Source organism: Oryx dammah, unplaced genomic scaffold (assembly GCF_014754425.2).
Source record: "Oryx dammah isolate SB20612 unplaced genomic scaffold, SCBI_Odam_1.1 HiC_scaffold_22, whole genome shotgun sequence".
Classification (NCBI taxonomy): domain Eukaryota; kingdom Metazoa; phylum Chordata; class Mammalia; order Artiodactyla; family Bovidae; genus Oryx; species Oryx dammah.
Window position 1 is genome coordinate 28,521,566 of NW_024070206.1, and position 24,255 is coordinate 28,545,820.

General features: G+C 45.2%; 1 protein-coding gene across 4 annotated transcripts in view; it reads right to left on the minus strand.

Moving 5' to 3' along the window:
- TMEM241 (transmembrane protein 241) overlaps positions 1-24,255 on the minus strand; it is a 115,154-nt gene that overhangs the window by 58,298 nt on the left and 32,601 nt on the right. For all 4 annotated transcript variants that reach the window (XR_005725227.1, XM_040264725.1, XM_040264724.1 and 1 more), the window contains exons 5-9: positions 13,504-13,581; positions 10,124-10,149; positions 5,763-5,814; positions 3,286-3,334; positions 2,503-2,548 (exon numbers count right to left, since the gene is read on the minus strand). Coding sequence is in view for 3 of the 4 variants with exons in the window: in XM_040264725.1 (XP_040120659.1) it covers positions 2,503-2,548; positions 3,286-3,334; positions 5,763-5,814; positions 10,124-10,149; positions 13,504-13,581 (251 nt within the window). In the remaining variant the exon portion in view is untranslated. The remainder of the gene's footprint in view (positions 1-2,502; positions 2,549-3,285; positions 3,335-5,762; positions 5,815-10,123; positions 10,150-13,503; positions 13,582-24,255) is intronic.

The window sequence follows — 24,255 nt, forward strand, 5'->3', positions numbered from 1 at the left end:
CGACTTCTTGCTGCAAAAACACTTTATTCAAAGAAAATATGGTGCCCTAGGACCCATCACACACCCTCAGAGTATATAACGCCTTCTCCTAGGAGTCAGTCCCTTCAGACCTTTCTCTGTGGGTCTCAGTTCAGTTCAGTTCAGTTCAGTCGCTCAGTCATGTCCGACTCTTTGCGACCCCATGAATCGCAGCACGCCAGGTCTCCCTGTCCATCACCAATTCCGGGAGTTCACTCAAACTCATGTCCATTGAGTCGGTGATGCCATCCAGCCATCTCATCCTCTGTCGCCCCTTCTCCTCCTGCCCCCAATCCCTCCCAGCATCAGAGTCTTTTCCAATGAGTCAACTCTTCGCATGAGGTGGCCAAAGTACTGGAGTTTCAGCTTTAGCATCATTCCTTCCAAAGAAATCCCAGGGTTGATCTCCTTCAGAATGGACTGGTTGGATCTCCCTGCAGTCCAAGGGACTCTCAAGAGTCTTCTCCAACACCACAGTTCAAAAGCATCAATTCTTTAGTGCTCAGCTTTCTTCACAGTCCAATTCTCACATCCATACATGACGACTGGAAAAACCATAGCCTTGACTAGACGGACCTTTGCTGGCAAAGTAATGTCTCTGCTTTTGAATATGCTATCTAGGTTGGTCATAACTTTCCTTCCAAGGAGTAAGCGTCTTTTAATTTCATGGCTGCAGTCACCATCTGCAGTGATTTTGGAGCCCTAAAAAATAAAGTCTGACACTGTTTCCCCTGTTTCCCCATCTATTTGCCATGAAGTGATGGGACCAGATGCCATGATCTTCATTTTCTGAATGCTGAGCTTTAAGCCAATTTTTCACTCTCCTCTTTCACTTTCATCAAGAGGCTTTTTAGTTCCTCTTCACTTTCTGCCATAAGGGTGGTGTCATCTGCATATCTGGGGTTATTGATATTTCTCCCAGCAATCTTGATTCCAGCTTGTGCTTCTTTCAACCCAGCATTGCTCATGATGTACTCTGCATAGAAGTTAAATAAGCAGGGTGACAATATACAGCCTTGATGTACTACTTTTCCTATTTGGAACCAGTCTGTTGTTCCATGTCCAGTTCTAACTGTTGCTTCCTGACCTGCATATAGGTTTCTCAAGAGGCAGGTCAGGTGGTCTGGTATTCCCATCTCTTTCAGAATTTATTGTCATCCACACAATCAAAGGCTTTGGCATAGTCAATAAAGCAGAAATAGATGTTTTTCTGGAACTCTTTTGCTTTTTCGATGATCCAGCGGATGTGGGCAATTTGATTTCTGGTTCCTCTGCCTTTTCTAAAACCAGCTTGAACATCTGGAAGTTCACGGTTCACATATTGCTGAAGCCTGGCTTGGAGAATTTTGAGCATTACTTTACTAGCGTGTGAGATGAGTGCAATTGTGTGGTAGCGTGAGCATTCTTTGGCATTGCCTTTCTTTGGGATTGGAATGAAAACTGACCTCACCCGGCCCCAAAACCCAGCTGATCACTAGGGGGCTTTGACCTGGCAGCTCCAGTCTGACCGAGGCCTGAATTCTCATCCTTTTCATTTATATTCAGCAACTGTGCCACTGACTGCCTTCAACAAAGGCTTCATTTTACCTCAGAACAGAGCTAGTGATGGGAGGGACTTCTGGGTCTAGTCTGGAAGGGGCTGGAGAAACAAGAAAAAAGACTTGTGCTTCTGAGCTGCAAGAATTGAACTGGGGCCCAAGAAGGCCAGTCACATAAGTTTTGACAAAATGTCATCTAAACAGCTGCCGTGAGGCAAGAGGAGAGACTTCCAGGCTCTTAGCACATGGCTGGCGGCTGGCACATTTCAGCTCCTGGTGGACCCAGACTGCTGCCCTCACCCATTCTGGACTCTCAGTCTCTTTGATGGAAGAAGCTTACAGCCCCATGGATCTCCCCCTTTCCTTTAGTGAAACATTAACTTACCAGACTTCAAAAGTTCCCTGGTGGCAGAGTGAGTAAGAATTCGCCTGCCAATGCAGCGGACATGGGTTCAGTCCCTGGTCTCAGAAGAGTCTGCATGCCACGGAGCAACTAAGCCCTTGAGCCACAACTACTGAGCCTGAGTGCTGCAACTACTGAAGGCCGTGTGTCTAGAGCCTGTGGCCCTCAACACAAGGAGCCACGGCAACGAGAAGCCCGCGTACTGCAGCGAAGAGGAGTCCCCGCTTGCCCCAACTGGAGAAAGCTGGTGAGTAGGAACCAAGACCCACTGCAAACAAAAACCTTTTAATTAATTAATTATAAAATATATGTGTGTAAGTCACTCAGTCATGTCCTATTCTGCAACCCTATGGACTGTAGCCCACCAGACTCCTCTATCCATGGGATTTTCCAGGCAAGAATACTGGCCATTCCCTTCTCCAGGAGATCTTCCCAATCCAGGGATCCAACCTGAGTCTCCTGCATTGCAGGCAGATTCTTTACCATTTGAGCCACCAGGGAAGCTCCATAAAATATATACATGTATTTTTTTTTAAAGTTTACCTTAACTTGTTGAGTTTCTGGGATTTCTGTAGTATCTTATAAGCCCCTGGAGAGGAAGCAACAGGAGTCACTGGCACAGGGAATTCAGAGGGCACGAAATCCTCGGGGAGAAGGGACCCTCTTCCCTGCAAGGATCACCCGCAGCCCACAGAGGGTGACAAACGGCACTCTGGAGGACTCCAAGGATACGCATCTGGTAATCCCCCAGATGATGCAGGTCACAGAGAAAGGGCCGGGCCAGTGAGGCTCATGGTCCACAGAAGGACACAGTTAACAGGAGGCCTGGGTTTCCTCCGACGGTGCCATGAGAAACATCACTGGATTTCTGAACTGCGTGTCATAAAGTCAGGGCACTGTTTTCCCTCTAAGAGAGAAAACACTGGTTTGAAATAAAGTAGATGGTCCTTTTATTTCACCCACTTTTTTTTTTAAAGTGTACTGCTGAGAGTTTTTATGGACACAAACTTCTGGATATGGAATTCTTCCCACCGTTTTTTAGAGAAGAAGCTAGCACTGCACAAGTGGATCTGAGGAATTGGACCCTAGGCCCTGGTGAGTTAGTTAACATTTGTCATGAGAAAGAGGAGACTCTATGGGAACTGGAACCATTTCGGGAAAAGTCCAAAATAGGAAAATCAAACCAGAAAAAAATGCCCATTTAATTTTAACCTTGACATCTTGGATTTAATCTTCCTACTGTCTGGGATCACTAAAAAGTGGATATATGATGAGGTCTAAATAATAAGTCTCAATTGTTTAAGTAAGAATTCTTAAAAAACTTACCTACACAGAGTAAGTGAATTACAGCCCAGAAATATCCATCTGGATCAAACTGTAACACAGGGTTTAAAAAAAAAAGGATGTAAGTACAGAACAGGATCCAGCGTGGCAATTTTAAATGCCAATACACAGCACCAGGCATGGTGCCAGACAGGACTCTGGGACCTTGGGCCAGCCCCTCCTTATTCCTCACCCAGTTGGCCTACGCGACATCTTCCTAACAGGGCTCTCTGCCTCCAGCATCTCTTTCCCTACCCTCAACACTCCCCAGCATTGCATCTTTAAAAGGCAGATCCAAGGGGCTTCTCTGGTGACTCAGCGATAAAGAATCTGCCTGCCACTGCAGGAGACACGGGTTCGATGCCTGGTCTGGGAAGATCCCACATGCCACAGAGCAACTAAGCTGCTATGCTACAACTATTGAGCCTGTGCTCTAGAGCTCGAGAGCTGCAACTACTGAGAAGACGTGTGGAAACTACTGAAGCCCCCAGGCACCCTAAGCCGTGCTCAACAACAAGAGAAGCCACCATAATGAGAAGCCCACGCATCACAAATACAGAGTAGCCCCTGCCCTCCACAACCAGGGAAAGCCCAGGTAGCAACAAAAGCCCAGCATAGCCAAACATTAGTAAATAAAAGAATCATTGTTTTTTTTAAAAAGGCAGATCAGATGGTGTCACCTATTGCTTAAAATCATCCAACAGTCCCCCAGTGGCTTCAGGATGAAATCCAAACACGAGGCACCCAAGAACCCCCATGACAAGCCCCTGTCAACCCAACCAGTCCCATCCACTGCCCATCCCCTCTCCAGAGAAAGAGAACTTAACTTCCCCAGCCAACTTGGCCAAGGGGCACTCCCTCCTCTTCTTCCCTTCCTTACTTTTTCCATTTATCTCACCTGACACATTCCATTTAGCTTATGATCTGTCCCTGTCTCCACCCGCCATGAGATGGTCAATTCCAAGAGGGCAGGAATCAGCCCAGGGGCACACACATGGTGGGTGTGCCATGAAGCTGAGTCACAGAACACACTTAGGACACCTCCATGACTCCGGCCGCCCCTGCCTTCTTCTCCTGGCTCACTCCTCCTCACCCTTCAAGATTTAGGTCCAGAGATTTCCCTGGTGGCCAGTGGTTAAGAATCCACCTCCCCATGCAGGGGATGAGGGCTCAATCTCTGCTCAGGGAACTAAGACCCCACATGCCACGGGGCCACTAAACCCAAGCACCCCAGCTACTGAGCCTATGTACTCTATACTCCACGCCACAACTAGAGAGAGAACTCCACGAGCCACAACTAGAGAGAAGCCCCCAAGCACTGCCACGAAGAGCAGCCAAATAAATAAAGATTTAGGTCCAGTCAACAGTGCCTGGCTCCAGCATCAGAAAGATCTGGGTTAAATTCTAAAATCTCCACTTACTTGTTAGCTGGTGACCTTTGGGGCCTCGCTATTCTTTAACTACAAAATGGAGACAATAATAGCTGCTACCCCTGTGGAATTATTGTTGAGATTAAATAAAATAAGGCACTAAAGCATTGGCCCAGAGCCTGGCACCCAGCAAGCTCAATATAATCGTCAGCTCTTCCTCCTCTGAGCCTCCAAGTCTTCCCAGGCGCCTGGCAGGATCCCACCCCTCCCCGGACAGAGCCTCCCCGGGGTTATAATTATCTGTTCATCGTCTGCCCCCTCCCCTCTGCTCTGACTAGACTCCGGCTTCTGCCCGGACGATGGCAATTTCTCTTTGTGCCCCCAGAGCCTGGCTTGGTGCCTAACACTTGATGGGGAAGGAAAGAAGGGAAAAAAGACCCAGGAATGAGATGACTCCTGGAGGTGGAGGTGGGTCCTCAGTGCCTAAGAAGCAAAAACTCAGGAAAACAAAGCAAAAATCACTGTGTAAGATGAGGCCCTTGGGATGAGAAAGTGAAAATGTTAGTCGGTCAGTCATGTCCGACTCTTCGAGACCCCATGGACAATGGCTCGTCAAGCTCCTCTGCCCATGGGATTTTTCCAGGCAAGAATACTGGAATGGGCTGCCATTGCCTCCTCCAGGGGATCTTTTCAACCAAAGGATCGAACCCGCGTCTCCCGTGTCTCCTGCATTGGTGGCAGATTCCTTATCCGCTGAGCCATTGGGAAGCCCCCTTGGGATGAGAGGGGAAAATCAATTTTGCCTCGATGTGTAGGTCATTTGGGCTCGCAGGTCCTCCAAGCTGATACGGAGGGTAGACTGCCCCCATCACAGCACCCAGAGGTCTGAGCTCTGTGGGCCACCCTGCCACACACAGAGGGAAGGCAAAGACCCAGGAGGAGGTGCTGGCCTGGCCAATGGATCCCCTAGGCCCTGCCCGAAAGTTTGCTTTTACATGTCTTTGGACAGGCTGGGGTCATACTGCTTCTCAAAGGAAAGACTCGGAAATTCTGCTCATCCAGGCAGGCTTCTGAGATACTTGAAGGCATAGTGAGTCCACCTGAACTTACCTGGGAGTCATTGAAGGGCAGGCACCCGGCAGCAGCCAGCAGGAAGAGGGCGCTGTGGAGAGGAGGTGAAAGACACAGCTTTACTGTCCAACACGAAAGGCGTCCCGGAGAGGGTGGAGGTGGAGCTCGCGTGAGGCAGAGATCCCGAGAGAACACACCCAGCTGCCCTGTTCATCCTCTCAGCGCCACATTATCTGTCTAGTTTTCAGTTACGTGCTCTGCTGACACTGGACGGCTCCTTCTCTGGGGCTCAGTGAGCCATCTTCCCAGAGAGAGGCATTTGCAGGATATGTATAAAACCACAGCTGGCTCACTCGAGAACAACAGTATATACAGGAACTTCCCTGGTGGTCCAGTGGCTAAGAGTCTGTGCTTCCAATGCAGGGAGCATGGGTTGGATGGCCGGTTGAGGAACCAAGATACCACATGCCACATGTCGAGGCAAAAAAAAAAAAGTGTACATAAAAGCAGATTTTTTTTAAAACTACTGATCCCAACAAATACCCTAGTGGAAAACTGGCCAGTGAAAGTGTCAGTCGCTCAGTCCTGTCCAACTCTTTGCAACCCCATGGACTACAGCCCACCAGGGTCTTCTGTCCAGGGGATTCTCCAGGCAAGAATACTGGACTGGGTTGCCATGCCCTCCCCCAGGGGATCTCCCCAACCCAGGGATTGAACCCAGGTCTCCCACATTGCAGGCAGATTCTTTACCATCTGAACCACTAGGGAAGTAGAAAATGTGGCCAAGCAGACTATAGTTTTGCTGCTTACCATAAGAAAACATTGTAGAAAGCACATTACAATCTTACCAACTTACTCAGATAATCAAACTTAACATCTCCAGTATTGGGACAGATCAATATCATGTGCCTCCTGATATGATGTACTGAGAAGCGTACACCGTCATTCATGTGGTAGTATGCACAACCTAGACTGAATTTCAGGGAGACGCTGAGACAAACCCAAATTCAGGGACAGTCCACAAAACAATGGGCTTACACTATTTGAAAATCTGAAGGCAATGAAAGGCAATAAAAAGCCGCGGAACTGTTCCAGATTAAAGGTTATAGTAAAAAAAAAAAAAGATTAGGAAGAGACATGGCATCTTTGAGGGAGGTGAATACTACAAAAGAAAATATCAGGATAATTGACCAAATTTGAACATTGACTCAATATTACATAACAGTATTATATGAGACATTAATTTTCTAAGTGTAATCATTGCACTGTGGTTATACAAGAGATTATTATCTTTAGGAGACACACTTGGAAGTATTTAGGGGTAGAGTCATAATTCCTGCAACATATCCTCAAATGGTTCAGAAAAAATAAGAGTAAGAATAATTACATATATTCTTATATATTTTGTGTGATACATATATTGTTTAGTCGCTAACTTGTGTTCAACTCTTTTGTGACTCTGTGGACTGTAGTCTGCCAAGCTTCTTTGTCCATGGAATTCTCCAGGCAAGAATACTGGAGTGGGTAGCCATTTCCTTTTCCAGGGTATTTTCCTCACCCAGGGATTGAACCCGCGTCTCCTGCATTGGCTGAGGCGCTTTAATCCTGAGCCACCATATGAAAAAAAAAAAAATATATATATATATATATAGAGAGAGAGAGAGAAAGAAAGCAAATACAAAAAATGTTATCAATGAGTGAAACTAAATGAAAGGTATATGGGAGTTAACTGTAATACTCCTGCAACTTTTCTACCAGTTTAAATTTTTTTCCCAAATAAGGGAATTCCTTAGTGGTCAGTGGTTAGGACTCTGACCATTTTTACTGCCAAGGGCCCAGGTTCAATCCTTGGTCAGGAAACTAAGATCCTGCAAGCTGCTGGCACAGCCAAATAGTAATCATAATAAAAAAATTTCAGTAGAAAAAATCTCTTACACATACCAAAATATTTATGGAGGTAACCCTACAGAGCCTGTGATTTGCTGAAATGAGGCATTGGGTGCAGGCTTAAGTTGAAAACTATTGAATCTCAGAGATGAGTCTTTAGAAATTCATTTTACTATTCTTTTTATTTTATATATATATATTGAGAAATTGCCATTGTAAAGGCTTTTTAAAAAAAATTCTTGCACAAAAAAGTAACATTGCCAATCACAGATATTTTCAAATTTTCTCATTCATTAGAAAGTTAGTTTGGAGTTATTTTTTGACTTAGAAATAAATGGTTTTTATGTGGTATTTGGGTTTCCTACACCAAAATACCTTGCCCCCTATCTTGTACCTCAGTCATTCTCTCCTCTTAAAGGAAGGCAACAGAAAACACAAAACCTGCATGATCACACACTCTTTCCCCCTCTTTCCATTTATGAAGCAACAACATATTTAGAATTGGGTCCCTTCTGACCATTGCATCAGGCGGCAAACAGCAAAGGATCAAGGACATGAACAGGGGCAGTGAATACAGCATTTTCATTGTTAGGGGATTTTATCATGGGACATCTCACACCCATATATATTCTATGCGTACTCAGTTGCTTTAGTCGTGTCCAACTCTGTGCGATCCCATGGGCTGTAACCCACCAGACTCCTCTGTCCATGGGATTCTCCAGGTAAGAATACTGGAATGGGTTGCCATGCCCTCCTCCGGGAGATTTCCCGACCCAGGGATTGAACTCGCATATCCTGTGTCTCCTTGCATTGCAGGTGGATTCTTTATCCACTGCGCCAGCTGGGAAGCCATATATTCTATATACGTATTGAATTCTGTATTACTTACATATATATGTAATACACGACAACAGGCTCTTCATAACTTAAGTACACTGGCAATAGTGATGCTAATCAGTTCTGTCCACACACCGACCCCCCTAGTCCTCAGTGGTGTCATGACACACACGTGTACCCAACAGACTGGCCTGGCCAGCCCAGCCCGGAACAGGAGGACAGGCACGGGGGAAGCCTCGGACCTGGGGCCTCAGGGCCTTGGGAAGGGCAGGATGACACGGCAGAGGTTCTCCACTCCAGCCCACCCACTTCTACAGTCTCGCCAACTTTTGAGGCACACACACAAACGGCCTCAAGAAGACTCCCTGGCACCCAACTGCGGAGCAACTCAGAGGCCAGGGTAAGGTGAGGGGAGGGAGGCTCACAGGGCGGGTTCCTGCGACTGAACGTGAACAGACAGGTTGCAGGTGTGGGGAGAGGAGGACCCTCATGGCTTCAGTGTCTGCCTGCAGTGGACAGAAGGCTTTGGAGCAATGGTCCCCATCCTTTATGGCACGAGGGACTGGTTTCATGGAAGACAATCTTTCCATGTGGTTTCGGGATGATTCTAGCACATTGCAGTTACTGTGCACTTTATTGCTATTATTATTATATCGGTCCCACCTCAGATCATCACGCATTAGATCCTGGAAGTTGGAGACCCCTGCTTCAGATGCAGGACACTTCACCATCCACAGGCAAAGCCCTCAAACAGACAGGCCCTTGGGACTGAGGGGAGAAGGGGGTCAGCCAGGTGTGGGACAGCCCAGGTTCCCACCAAACTTGGCATTGAGCAAAACCTGATTCCACCAGGCATGGCATGAATGGGTTTTAATGCCTCTCTTTAACATCTGCTAATCTCTTAAACAAGAGGAAGAGTCCTGACTATGGGTTTTTTTTTTTTTTCTTCTTCAAGTAGCAGCTTGTAATAAAGGCAAAAAAAAAAAAAACAAAAAACCGAGACTGGATAAAAGCCCAGAAATAGCTGAAACAAAAAGGCCCAAATCCATGCATCAAAGCATTTCTGCTGATTTTCTATCTATAGGACTGAACTTCGCAGCTACTGCTGAGGAGACAGCAACTCATCAGAGAATGAGGCACTCAGATCAGAATTTGCTCATCAGGGGGCACAGGGAATGGGGGTGGGCAGGTCACTGTTCATGTTTCAACTAGGGACACTGAGAAACAGAGGGGTGTGCAGCCTGTCCACAGCCATGGTGCCATGTGGCCCAAGACCACGACTCAGATCCCTGGATGCACAGGTCAGTGCTTTTTCCACCGTGGGAATTCTTAAAAACTCAATAAACTGCAAACCTTATTTTTAAAACTTTAAGTCGTTTTCATTTTTCCATTTTCATTCTTCATCAGTATTGCGTAACTCAGCGAAATTCTGGGCATCGGTGGTTGAAACCTAGCATGGGTTGTTTTCCCCTTAGAAATAAAATATTTCAGAAAAAAAAAAAGGAAGGAAATTTTTGAATAAGACATGAAATAGGGATATACGAGTGTTTGTAAGAAATTCCTCTGTCAACTCTCAAGTATGAATCATCAATAGACGGTTTCTCATCAGAGTTTAAAATCAGGTTAAATCTTCTATTTTAGAGGTTTGTGGAGCTGTTTTTTTGTTTTAAACTTACCTACAAATCTTTGCAGGAGAAGTTTTCTGTATGAAAATAAAAAGACTTAGCATTAATCTTAAAAAAAATTTTTTTTTTGTTCTCCTTAAAAGAAAATATTTAGATCAAGAGGCACATAAATTATGACAAAGTTTATTGGGGTCTTTACAAGTTGCCGCACTTCAGTATTTATTGAGGCTTTTTCTGCTTGGACCAAATGAAGGATGACTCAGAGGTCCAGAGGTGAGTCACTTGTGGATGAGTAGTTTTACCACTCTCACCATTAGAACTCTGTTTACCCACAAAAAAGCACAATGCCGCCGCGCCCAAGCCTCCAAATATCTCACGCACCACGAAAAGGAGACAGAAATGGATGTATTCTGTGCAGGAAAAGAAATCAGGCTCTGGTTCAACTTCTATTCCACTCTGTCCCTTTAAATTTTCCTTTCATTAATCCAGCTCTGACTCTGAGCAGCGCTATAAATTCTCTGGTATGATGTGTAAATTAGGAAACAGAAAAAAAGGAGCAGGGACATTTGATTCCACCCCTAGAGAGAAGGAAAAAGGGCAGATTGGGGAAATCGGAACTTGGCTTTTAAAGCTCCCTGAAATGAAGAAACAAAGTAATTCTAACACAGACTCCACCTTTATTACTTCCTTCTTTATTACTTTAAGGGAATTAGGCCTTGGTACTTGGGAAGAAATCTCTAGCAGGGAGAAGCATAGATTTTTCTACATTTGATAAGGAAAATGGCCAGGTAAGAGATTATTTCTGTACATTTCAGAAGGATTACTTTGCTAGTTGAGGACAAACTACAGTTTGGGGGTTTTTTCCTTCTTCCAGCTCAAAGTGTGAAGGATGACCATATTATTCACAAGTGAAGCGCTGGGCTTCCCTGGTGGCTCAGAGGTAAAGAATCCATCTGCCAGTGCAGGAGACAGGGGTTCAATCCCTGATCCGGGAAGATCCCACATACAGGGGAGGAACTAACTACTGAGTCTGTGCTTTAGAGCCCGGGAGCTGCAACTACTGAACCGCTCGCGTCTGCTTCCCAACAAGAGAAGGAACTGCAATAAGCAGTCCGTGCACTGGAACTAGAGGGCAGCCCTCGCTCTCCACAGCAAGAGAAAAGGTCGTGGAGCAAAGAAGACCCAGCACAGCTAAAAATTAAATAAATAAATAATACTATAAGAGTGACGCACTTAAAAGGTACGAACTTCCATTTACTATAAAATGAGCAAGTGCTGATGATGTAATGTATAGCACAGTGCCTATAGTTAACAACAGTCTATTGCCTATTTTCGAAGTTGTTAAGAGAGTAGATCTTAAAATTCTCACCACAAGGAAAAAAAATGTTGTAACTATGCATGGTGACGGATGTTAACTAGAGTTACTGTGGTGATCATTTCGAAATCATTATCCTGAACACCTGAAATGAACATAATTTTATCTTTCAAGTATATCTCATTTTTTTTTAAAGAAGGTAAAGCACTGGCAAGAGAATTTTGTGGTTTGCTGTGAAGGCTCTCGTAAGTTTTCACGTGTGACTAAATCACCCGGTTGGTACTGGTTTAATAAACGCGAAATGTCTGTATACAGAGCAGTGGCTCCCATCTTTAGATTCTTTTTTTCCTCTCATTTGTTCCCTCTCATCTCTGTGGAATCTGGCTCAACAGTTCAAAAGGCAAAGCGGACCTTGACTCCACTGCCCCCTGGTGGAGACTCGAATCCCTTCGGCCCCAGAAGGATGGCACGCCGACGTGACCTGGCTCCCACCTGGATAACTGCCCCCAACTTGGGAAAACGTGTCACTAACAGATTCTGAGCTAAACATAGCTGACATCTCCAGAGTTTGGAGGAAGAGCAGGAATGAAGATGAGAATGAAAGGGATACTCAGGACTTCCCTGGCGGTCCACCGGTTAAGACTCCGAGCTTCCAATGCAGGGGGCGTGCGCCCACGTGAATGCTCAGTGGCTCCGTCATGTCCTTAAGAGCAGAAACTATGCCTCTTGCTCATGACTGTAGACCCAGGGCCTGGCAGGGCAGCCACACGCCCAGGGACGTAGAAATATTCACAGAATGAATGGGGTGGGGGTGCGAGAAGAGGCTTCCTGACAGATCAGAGGAGAGAAACATCAAGATATGGTCTAGGTAACTGGAGAAGTTCAGCTGTGGCTGAAATTTCTAAAGCCAGACAGATGGATGGGGCCCAGGTGGTGAAGGGCTTTGCAAGCCTCCAGGTAGGTTCTGGGCAGTCCTGAAGAGCTGTATGTAGGGGAACATGATCAGATCTGTGTGTCAGAAAGGTCCCTTGGAGTGTGAGGAGTGGCCTTGGTTACAGGAAGGCCGCCTCTCTTCCTGGCATACCTATAAAAAGTGTGTTGCCTGAATGACCCACTAGCCTCTCTCGAGTTTAAGAGTTCCAAAATTTTGATGAAAGTCATTTGAAACAGGCAGATATTAGAAAAAAGGAACTCTCAAAAGAGGTACCAAACTCAAAGCACCACTGGGCATCGCTGGTGGCCCAGTAGTAAAAAATGTGCCTGTCAATGCAGGAGACAGGGATTCAATCCCTGATCCAGGAAGATCACGTGGAACAACCAAGCCCACGCTCCACAACTATTTATCCTGTGCTCTAGAGCCTGGGAGCCACAACTACTTGAGCCCTAGGGCTTGTGCCCTGCAACAGGAGAAGTCACCGCAATGCGGAGACTGGGCACTGCAACCAGAGAAGAGCCTGCACGGAAACAAAGACCCACACAGCCAAAGATTAAATAAAATTATTAAAAAATAAAACTCCCACTCATAATATTAAAACTCATAGCTCATGAGTACAAAGCACCTACTATGTGCCAGAAAGTGTTGGGAGCACCTAGCAGTTGGTAGGGTCCTCCTACGACTCTTGGGTGGGTGACATTTCTCTCCCCTTTGCACAGATGGAAGCCCAGAAGGTGAGGGAAAGCTGTTCTAGGTGGTGGAAGGCAGAGCTGGGGTGGGGAAGAAAAGAAGTTTTCCCCAGGGTGGGCTAAAGCTCCCTGCACCCTATGGGAAGCTTACCATCGATTTCCTTGTGGTGCTGGGATGTGGTGAGGTAATGCCCACTCCCCCACGTCCCCCCAGGCCCACAGGCATCTCTACCTCAGCCCCCTGAGCCCTGGTTCATTGCTGGCCTGGAGGTGAGTTCCGTTCAGACCCACAAGCGTCCCCATGTATGCTGGGTGACCTGAAGGGATTTCGAAACTGTGGTCCTTGAAATTAATTAATGACCACCGTCAGGCAGCCTTGACTGGAAACAGATGGCAGGAAAAAGGCAGGCACTAACCTGGGCCGTACATAAAAAGCATGTCTTTGAAATTTCAAGCAAGGGAAGTGAAACTAGCCTTTAGCGTAATCATTTACCTCTTTCCGAAAACACTTCTGGTGCCCACAGATGATAACTTCAGCTACATTATGCAAAGTGAGAAACACAGGAATGGCCTGAAAGAACACAAAGGAATAAGCATGAGAATATTTCTTTGATCTCATAATTAGATAATTCTTGATGTCTGCTTCAAAATAAAAGATCTGTGGGAACTGCTGGCATTCACATGGCTACTCCTCTCCAGCAAAAACTCCTGTGTGGATCAGCGCTGTTGTTGCTGGCATGATACTCGGTAGGTGTAGAGACTCCCTTCCTATGGGTTTTCTCATCACTTATTAAGCACTTACTGTGTATCGGGCACCGTGCCAGGTATAGGGGACACGTCCTGTAAACAGCTGCACACGTGACAGACAGGCTGTTTCTAGAGGTAAGAGCTCTGACCAGATGCACAGAAAGGCATAACCAATCCAGAGTGGGCAGAGCATGCCTTCTTGGAGGAAATGAAGCCCAAAGTCTAAACAGGAACCAAATGATGAACTAGAATGAGCCCAGCAAAAAGAGACAAGGTGAGAGAGGGCTAGAGGCAGAGGGGCACACGAGAGTCCAGAGGATCAAGGCAGCTCACCTTCTCGGGGAACTGGGGGGGAGTTGAGTGGGGTGGAAATAGTGTGGAAGGGGAAAATGGGGGAGGGGGAGGGGAGGTGATAATCATATCAAAGAGTCAGGACCATCCCGAGGGCCAGAGGAGATGCTGAAGGGTTTAAAGCCCAAGTGACATGACAGCATCTGCATGTTTATAGGAACTTGGGCTGCTGGGTGCAGGAGAAGAGACAGAGATGATTACAGAAGTTTAGCGGTGTGGCAGATTGAAAATCGACCCTCAAAACACTAGCCGCAGGACTTCTCTGGTGGTGCAGTGGCTAAGACTCTGTGCTCCCAGTGCAGGGGACCTGGGTTCAAATCCTGGTCAGAGTACCAGATCCCAAATGGTACAACTAAGGATCCCGCATACCGCAACGAAGACTGGGGAGGCTGTGTGCTGCAACTAAGACCCAGCACAGTTGCATGCATACTAATACATACATATACACACAAATACATATAAACACATAAAATAAGTATTAAAAAAAATATATACCCAAATCCTAATCCCTAGGATTTGTGAAAGTGACCTCGTACAGTAAAAAAAGGGCCTTTGCAAATGTAATTAAATTGAGAATCTGGAGATGGAGCGAATACCCGATGATCTAGGTGGGCCCTAAATGCAAACACATGTATCCTCCTAAGAGAGAAGGAGAGATGTGAAACACACAGAGAAGAGGCAATGTGGCCCCAGAGGCAGAGACAGAGGGATGCAGCCACAAGCCAAGGCATGTCAGCAGCCACCAGAAATCGGAAGAGGTGAGGACCGGATTCTCCCCAAGAGCCGCTGGAGGGAGCACAGCCATTTCAGAACCCTGGCCTCCAGAACTAGGAGAGAATAAATTTCTGTTGTTTTAAGTCATCAAGGGAAGTAGTCATTTGTCACAGTAGCTACAGGAAACTAACAGAAGGAATCCCTAGACAGTGGCCTGAAGCTGGTAGTGGCTGTGGAGATGGAGAAAAGTGGACACAGGAGGGAAACATTTAGGAGATTGGAGTCAATGGTGGAACAACTGGGATCAACACTGTACCCTCTTTCCCAAAAAGGGGGAGAGGAGAAGATATTTTAAAAATGTAACACTGCAGTGGGACAAACCTAGGTGGCATATTAAAAAGCAGAGACATCACTTTGCCGACAGAATTCCATATAGTCAAAGCTAGGGTTTTTCCAGTAGTCATGTATGGATGTGAGAGTTGGACCATAAACAAGGCCGAGCACCGAAGAACTGACACGTTAAAATTGTGGTGCTGGAGAAGACTCTTGAGAGTCTCTTGGACAGCAAGGAGATCAAACCAGTTAATCCTAAAGGCAATCAGTCCCGAATATTCACTGGAAGGACTGATGCGGAAGCTGAAGCTCCAACACTTTGGCCACCTGATGTGAAGAGCTGACTCATTGGAAAAGACCTTGATGTTGGGAAAGACTGAAGGCAAAAGGAGAAGCGGGCAGCAGAGGATGAGATGGTTAGATAGCCTCACTGACTCAACGGACGTGAATTTGAGCAAACTCTGGGAGATGTTAAAGGGAGCCTGGGATGCTGCAGTCCATGGGGTTGCAAAGTGTTGGACACAACTTAAAGACTCAACAAGCAGTGGGCTGTCAAGATACACAGAGTACCCACTGTACACTGACTATTGCTGAGCTGTTTGCTAAGAACAGCAGTCTTTCCTAATTTGATAGATGATCTTGACAAGGCCAGGGGAGGGATTGAAGGGCAAGGGATATTTGCTATTATCTTTGTTATTGCCAACGGTGACATTTCCTGGAAAGCAAAAGAAAATCAAGAATATGCATGGGTTTTGGCATCAGCCTGGGTTTCAGGCTCCAGCTCCACCATCTGCTCATGGAGCAGGGCACTTATCCAAACAGTTTGCTCCTCTGTAGTATAAGGATAACAATACCTGCAACCTGAAGCTATTGGGAGGAAGGGTGGACACCATGCAAGAGCCACACATGAAGCCGTCAATGTTAACCGGCACCAAGCCTACACTCAGTGGTGTTGATCAAGGACCCTGAGCTGAGAAATTGTTCCCACTTCAAGGACCCTTAAGTGGGCCTTTAAGCAGATGCTACTGCCCTATCACTTCTAGATGGATTTATTCTTTATCTTTGGGGAAGATATATTTTTACCTTGTCATTAAGACTTTTATAAGTTTATAGCTCTGCCCTATTTTAGTATTTTGTTCTAACTCACATTGTTTCATTTCATTCTGGGCTCTTGCTTTGCATTTTTCTTCCTTTTTTAATGTTTTCTACTCTTTTTCATTAGAAGTTCAACTCAACTCTTTTTTCCCTTTAAAAATCATAATTATTTCCTATGTTTTTCATGTCTTTTGTGCTTCTTTTTATTCCTCTTAAGCTTTTATGTTTTCTATTATGTTTTATGTATTTTAAGATTACTAGAGATTTTTTTAATTGGCTTCATCCATTAGGTTCATGTTGGGAAAACTTGGGCCCTGGCCTTCTAGGTCTGAGCCTAAGAAGACAGAACAGAAAATCTTTAGGTTAATCCTGTGGTACATGACAGTGAAAATAAAAGGTCCACCTGGATCTTATTTATTTAAAATTAAGACCTGATCCCTGGGTCAGGAAGATCCCCTGGAATAAGAAATTGGATCCCACTCCAGTATTCTTGCCTGGGAAATCCCATGGACAGAGGAGTCTGGCAGGCTACAGTTCATGGGGTCACAAAGTGTTAGACAAGACTGAGTGACTGAGCACACAACAAGAAGCCCTGATTTTAAATGTTTTTGCCTCCTTGACTATAACATCAGAAAGGAGATGAGATTTAGGGTTGACTCAGAGTCGGACACGACTGAGCAACTTTCATTTTCACTACACTCTAACTCTAGACCTCAAAGAGGTTTTATTTTCTCAATTTTATAAACCGTCGAGAGGTTCCTCCATCACCCTAGCAGAATCTGAGCAGATTCTGTAAAAAGGATCTATCTGTACATATAGACAGAGAAGGCAATGGCACCCCACTCCAGTACTCTTGCTTGGAAAATCCCATGGACGGAGGAGCCTGGTAGGCTACAGTCCATGGGGTCACTAGGAGTTGGACACGACTGAGCAACTTCACTTTGACTTTTCACTTTCATGCATTGGAGAAGGAAATGGCAACCCACTCCAGTGTTCTTGCCTGGAGAATCCCAGGGATGGGGAAGCCTGGTGGGCTGCTGTCTATGGGGTCGCACAGAGTCGGACACGACTGAAGCGACTTAGCAGCAGCAGCAGTACATATAGAACTGATCTAAAGTTCACTAATAATAGGTACTAACAATGTGTTCAGCACAGTGCTAATTATTTTGATTGCATTCTCTTATTTAAATCATCTCTCAACAACTTTATCCACAGATGCTGTTACCCTTATTTACGGACAAGGAAACTGAAGCTCAGGGTGATGGGGCAGCTTGCTGGTGAGTTCACAGCTGGTTCAGGGTGGGACTCCAGGATTCCAACCGAGTAACAGAAAGCCCACACTCCCAGCCTTGATGTTTGTTGTTTAGGCGCTAAGTCACGTCTGACTCTTCTGTAATACCATGGACTATAGCCCACCAGGCTCCTCGGTCCATGGGATTTCCCAGGCAAGAATATTGGAGTGAGTGGTCATTTCCTTCTGCAGGGGATCATCCCAACCCAGGGATAGAATCCATGTCTCCTGCATTGGCAGGCGGGGTCTTTACCACTGAGCCACCAGGGAAGCCCCATCCTCGAAGTTATAGGATCCAGATTATGGCAAGCTCCCAGTATAAGCTTCCTGGATCCACACCTGTATGAAGTCCAACACAACTGTGTATTGTTCCAAACTCTGCCAGTCTGTGTCCTCCCGTGATAAAACTGGTATGATCTAAAACGGATGACCTCGATGTAAACTCCATGCCACTCTTTAAAGGGACATCATCCATTTCTACTTTAAAATGGTCTAATCTGAATTTCTCAAGCCATTTTTCTTGATTGAGGAGCTAGCAGACTTTAGAAACAGTAACTCTACCATTGACTTTTACAGGCCTCCGAAGAGATCTATCAAGAACAATATTAAGGCAATCTGCAACTTATAATTACTGACTTTCCCTTGGCCTCCACCTCTGTGTACCAAGCCTTAGTCTGAACTATGTGATTAGTTCAAGACACCCCAATGACCAATTATTTCAGAAAACCTGCCCTTTACAGACTGAAATTCAGCAGACTTACTGTTGTGAAATCAGATAAAAGTTGTGAGAAATGAGGACTTTCCTGGCTGTCTAGGGGTTAAGACTCCTTGCTTCCATTGCAGGGGGCATGGGTTTGATTCCTGGTCTGGCAACTAAGGTCCCACAAGCCACATGGTATGGCCAAAAAGAAGTTCTGAGAAATGATAATAATAATAACAGTCAAGATACCCTGAATGCTTCCTATGTGCCAGATGCCGTTCTAACTGCTTTTACATATTGAATCATCATAATAACCCTTTGAGAGAAATACTAATAACATCCCCATTATACAGATGAGGAAAAGGAGGGATATACTTTGATTCTCTTTTTTAACCTGCCTCTTAATAATCTGAAACCACTTTTAGACAATCTAGATACTAGCTTGCTGCTAAAAAGAACAGAAAATCAAGTTTGTTCTTCCACACTGTCAAGGCGCTAGGAACGGCCTCAATAATAAAAGGTCCCACCATCTTTCATTAGGAAAAATGGCCCAAGATCAACTACCGTGAAACCCAAATCATCATTTTTAACATAAAACGTAATTGACCAAATTCAACTACACTGCAGTCCAATTCATTTCATGACTCAGGGGCACAATTTGCAACTAATTTATTCTTGGAGTCCATTCACTTAAAATTCAACATTTTGTCCATGCACTGTTGGAAATTTTTCTCTGGCTGTAAAAAGACATCAGTAACTTTTACTTCAAATTTTTCATTATTCCCATGCTTCCCAGAGTGGAATTTTCAAGCCTTGATTGTTGTTTGTTCAGGTGTTGGGACTGACTTAAAACAGTTTTCTATGGAAAGCCCTGGCCGTGTCCACAGGCATGGCCTTGGGTCCCTCTGCAGGAGTGTGGACGGCTCGCTTAGCCAAGCGGTGGGTTGGCTTCTTAGTTTTGTAGAACATCAATCCTACCTTCAATTTGGGTGTGTGTGACTTCAATCTACAATATATTATAGAATAATTAATTGCCAGGCTCTTGCCAAAGAATATACCTTTGAACATTTGGCTGCCTACTTTTTTATCGAAATCATGCCTGTAGAAATAAATGTTCCTAAAGGAAAGGAGTCAGATAGTTGGAGAGCAGCAGTTTTAACCCCAGAGAACTGTTCCTACTGAACCGCGCTGTCATCATGCTACCAAACAGACCAGGAATCCCAGAAACTAGATTACCATTGGGTTTATTATAAGGATGCGACCGAAGACCCTACGTGGCCCATCCTACCCTTAATGAGGACTAAGTAACTGAGAGTCCAATGGGTAAAGAATCTGCCTATGATGCAGGAGACACAGGAGACACGGGTTTGATCCCTGGGTTGGGAAGAGTCTCTGGGGAGGAAATGGCAAGCCACTTCAGTGTTCTTGCCTGGGAAATGCCAGGGACAGAGGAGCCTGGTGGGTTATACAGTCCACTGGGTCACAAAGAGTCAGCCACGACTGAGCACAGAGCACACAGAAGGAATTGAGAGCAAAGAAGGGCACTGCATTTCTTCAGCAATAGCTTGAATTTGTCTTACAAGCACGGAGAGTCTTGTAACTTCTTTACTTCACTCCAAAAAGATAAAGAGCTAAAACCAAGGCCCAATTATATTTGTTTCATAAGATATCATAGCACAAATTTCTATGTGCTAAGTCTCTCTGTGGCCTTCTTCTATTTCCCTTGACCTAGAATTCTTTTATTTTTTCCATTTTAAGATTTTATTTTACTTTTTTTAATTGGAGTATAATTGCTTTACAATGTTGTATTAGTTTACAACAACTGCAATCAGCTATATGTATAGATTGCTTTTAAAATCTCTTCATAAGAAATGTTTATCTTATCAACTCTACCCCAATGTAAAATAAAACTTAGGGACTTGCCCCAGTGGTCCAGTGGTTAAGAATCTGCCTTGCAATGCAGAAGATGAGGGTTCGATCCCTGGTCAGGGAACTAAGATCCCAAGTGCCATGGAGTACTAAGCCTGTACGCCACATGAGCAATCCTTCTGCTGCAACTAAGACCCCATGCAGCCAAAAACGAAATTAATTAATTTTTTAATAAACTTAAAAAAAGAGGCACAAACTACTATGTATAAAACATACAAGAAACAAATATATATCGTACAGGGGCTTCCCTGGTGGCTCAGTTGGTAAAGAGTCTACTTGCAACGCAGGAGACGTGGGTTCAATCCCTGGGTCAGGAAGATTCCCTCAGAGAAGGAAATGGCAATCCACTCTAATATTCTTGCCTGGGAAATCCCATGGACAGAGGAGCCTGGTGGGCCACAGTCCATAGGGTCACAAAAGGTCAGACATGACTGAAGCAACCTACCGCACACGCACACACAGAAGGCAGAATAACTACACAGCTCCTCTCCCCTTCTCCCCACTCCATCCTGATAGGCTCATCTCCTTGGCTTGTTATGATTTAGGGAGGAAAGAGGGTAAGCACTGTACTGCTTTGGTTTTTAAAAATAATTGTATTTATTTATTTGGCTGTACAGGGTCTTAGCTGTGGCACGCAAACTTCTTAGTTTCAGCATGTGGGATCTAGTTCTCTGACCAGTGATCAAACCCTGTCCCCTGCAAGTCTTAACCACTGGACCACCAGGAAAGTCTGAGGCGTTGCAGATGAACCACTATCGTCGGACAGTCTTGAGCCTGCATCTCTGCTTTTTGTAACATCTACCAGTTGGTGACCTTCACCAAATCTGCATCTCAGTTTCCTCCTCTGTAAACAGGAGTAATTAAGTCCAACTTCATATTCATGAAGGTTGGCAACAGGAAGTGCCTGGCTCACATATATAACACTGAATATTCACAATCGTTGTTCCATTGGGGAGTTGTGTGTCTTTTATGGATTCCCCTATAAATTCTTCAAGGTCAGCTAAGTGTGTGTGCTCAGTCTCTTTGCAACTCCTTGGACTATAGCCTGCCAGGCTCCTCTGTCCATGGGATTCTCCAGGCAAGAATACTGGAGTGGGTTGCCATTTCCTCCTCCAGGAGATCTTCCCGACCCAGGGACTGAACCTGCATCTCTTGCATCTTCTGCATTGGCAGGCAGATTCTTTACCACTAGCACCGCCTGGGAGTCCCCTCATGGTCAGGAACCAGGTCTTATTCCTCATTAAGCCCCCAGTAGTAGACTCCCCAATAAATATTTGCTGAATAGAGAGCCACAAAAATAATCTCCTTGCCTTAATTCTATCATTTGGTTGTGAGTTTGAGGTGGAAAAATCAATAAAGAATGTCCCCACCTTGCCTTTGCAGAGTTAAGTCAGCTTTCTCTCAGGACCTATACATCAGAAGAAAGGCTTCAAAGTCTTGTTGGATAAAGGAGGCCTTTATGGAGCAAAGCAACTCCGTAAGTGTTTTGCATAACAACACGCCCACGGATTTTAACTGAGTACTTTCTGCCCCAGTTCCTCGTGGATCCATGAAACTGACAGCTTGGCACCAGCATGTTGACGCCTGTTTTCCATCTAACACAAGCTGTACAAGTACCGCGTGTTTCATCCACTCTGTTGTAGATTTTTAAGCAACTATGTAAAAACAAAAAACTCAGAAAACAAAGAAAAGATGCTGGGTTGAGTTATTTCACTAAAAAAAGAAAAAAATAAGTATCTCCTTTCTGTCTTCCTCCTCCTCTAACCGGGTGTATTTGGTTTGGGGTTGTTTCTCTTTACTTGGAGTTTGAAATGCAGCAGCTTCCTTCTGCCCATGAAAAAAATCTGTGTTCTAGGTCGGGGCCATTCAAATGCAGTCCCCTCAGAAGAAAAGGAGCTCCAGGGAATTCCTTGGTGGTCCAGTAGCTAAAGACTCCGCTTTCCTAATGCAGGGGGCCCGGATCAGGGAACTAGATCCCACATGCTGAAACTAAGATCAAAGATCTCTTACTTTGCAACTAAGACCCAGAGCAGCCAAATAAATAAATTAATTTAAAAAAAAGAAGACGACTATAAGAAGCTCACACACAGAACTGTAAGTCAGTGCACTACTTCCTTCTTCAAAATGTATGGCTATGAAAAAAAAAAGGTCAGCTCAACTAAACAACATGTTTAGTGCCAAGCTTGATGTTTACTCTGGCACAGTCTCCTTAGGGCCAGGTAACAAGAGCTCTTGATGAAAGTGAAAGAGGAGAGTGAAAAAGCTGGCTTAAAGCTCAACATTCCGAAAACTAAGATCATGGTATCTGGTACCATCACTTCATGGCAAATAGATGTGGAAACAGTGGCAGACTTTATTTTTGGGGGGCTCCAAAATCACTGCAGATGGTGATTGCAGCCATAAAAATAAAAGATGCCTACTTCTTGGAAGAAAAGTTATGACCAACCTAGATAGCATATTAAAAAGCAGAGACACTACTTTGCCAACAAAGGTCCATCTAGTCAAGGGTATGGTTTTTCCAGTAGTCATGTATGGATGTGAGAGTTGGACTATAAAGAAAACTGAGCGCCGAAGAATTGATGCTTTTGAACTGTGGTGTTGGAGAAGACTCTTGAGAGTCCCTTGGACTGCGAGGAAATCCAACCAGTCCATCCTAGGGGAGATCAGTCCTGGGTGTTCACTGCAAGGACTGATGTTGAAGCTGAAACTCCAATACTTTGGATGCCTGATTTGAAGAAATGACTCATTGGAAAAGACCCTGATGCTGGGAAAGAATGAAGGTGGGAGAAGGGGATGACAGAGGATGAGATGGTTGGATGGCATCACTGACTCAATGGACATGAGTTTGGGTAGACTCCAGGAGCTGGTGATGGACAGGGAGGCCTGGCGTGCTGCAGTCCATGGGGTTGCAAAGAGTCAGACATGACTGAGCGACTGAACTGAACTGAACTGAACTGAACAAGAGCTCACAGGCTGTTACCACCTGTGGACTATACTTCAAGAGGCACTGTTCCAGGCTAGAGAGCTCTCCATGTGCCTGAGACATACAGGACTGACATTTACAATGGACTTTTGAGGGTTTATTGGCTACCTCATCTCCTGATCCCTTTCTTTGATGAAACACCCCAATATTGAGGATTTGCCTCATTCTTTATCAGTCTATGGGTGTGGGTGGGGATCCTATGTGACCAGGGCTGGACAAATAGTGTTCTCGGTCTTTCCAGTCACAGTGAATGGTTCAGGGAAGACATGCTCCAGGGCCGGCCAATCAGCCTAACTCCATCCTGGTTAGTTTTTAGTTTTTAGACCTGGGATGGGCAGTGGCCCTAACTGATGCAATCAGAGTGAATCCTGGAAATTATGCAGAAGCTCCAAGGAAGGCAGTCTTGTTCCATTCGACTTGAAGTTGTGAGGATGTGAGCCTGGAATCAACAAGACTCAGGAGGGGAAAGCTGAACTGTGAGATGAAGCAAAGACAGAGCAGAACTGACAGACAGACAGCATCTGGATTCTAAGTAGGTCATTGGAATCTCTCAATCAGTTCAGTTCAGTTCAGTTCAGTCGCTCAGTCCTGTCTGACTCTTTGTGACCCCAGGAACCACAGCACGCCAGGCCTCCCTGTCCATCACCAACTCCCGGAGTCCACCCAAACCCATGTCCATTGAGTTGGTGATGCCATCCAACCATCTCATCCTCTGTCGTCCCCTTCTCCTGCTCTCAATCTTTCCCAGCATCAGGGTCTTTTCAAATGAGTCAGCTCTTCGCATCAAGTGGCCAAAGTATTGGAATTTCAGCTTCAACATCAGTCCTTCCAATGAACACCCAGGACTGATCTCCTTTAGGATGGACTGGTAGGATCTCCTTGCAGTCTAAGAGACTCTCAAGAGTCTTCTCCAACACCACAGTTCAAATCTCTCAATCAAGCCATGCCTAAAGCAGTTTCTACCTGATGACTTTTCATTAATGTAAACCAGGAGATTTCCCCTTTGCTTAGACCAGTTGGTGAGCTTTCTAACACTTGCAATCATAAGAGTCTCAAGTCTATGCAAGACTATTATACCCTGGGCTCATTTGAAAATCCAAAT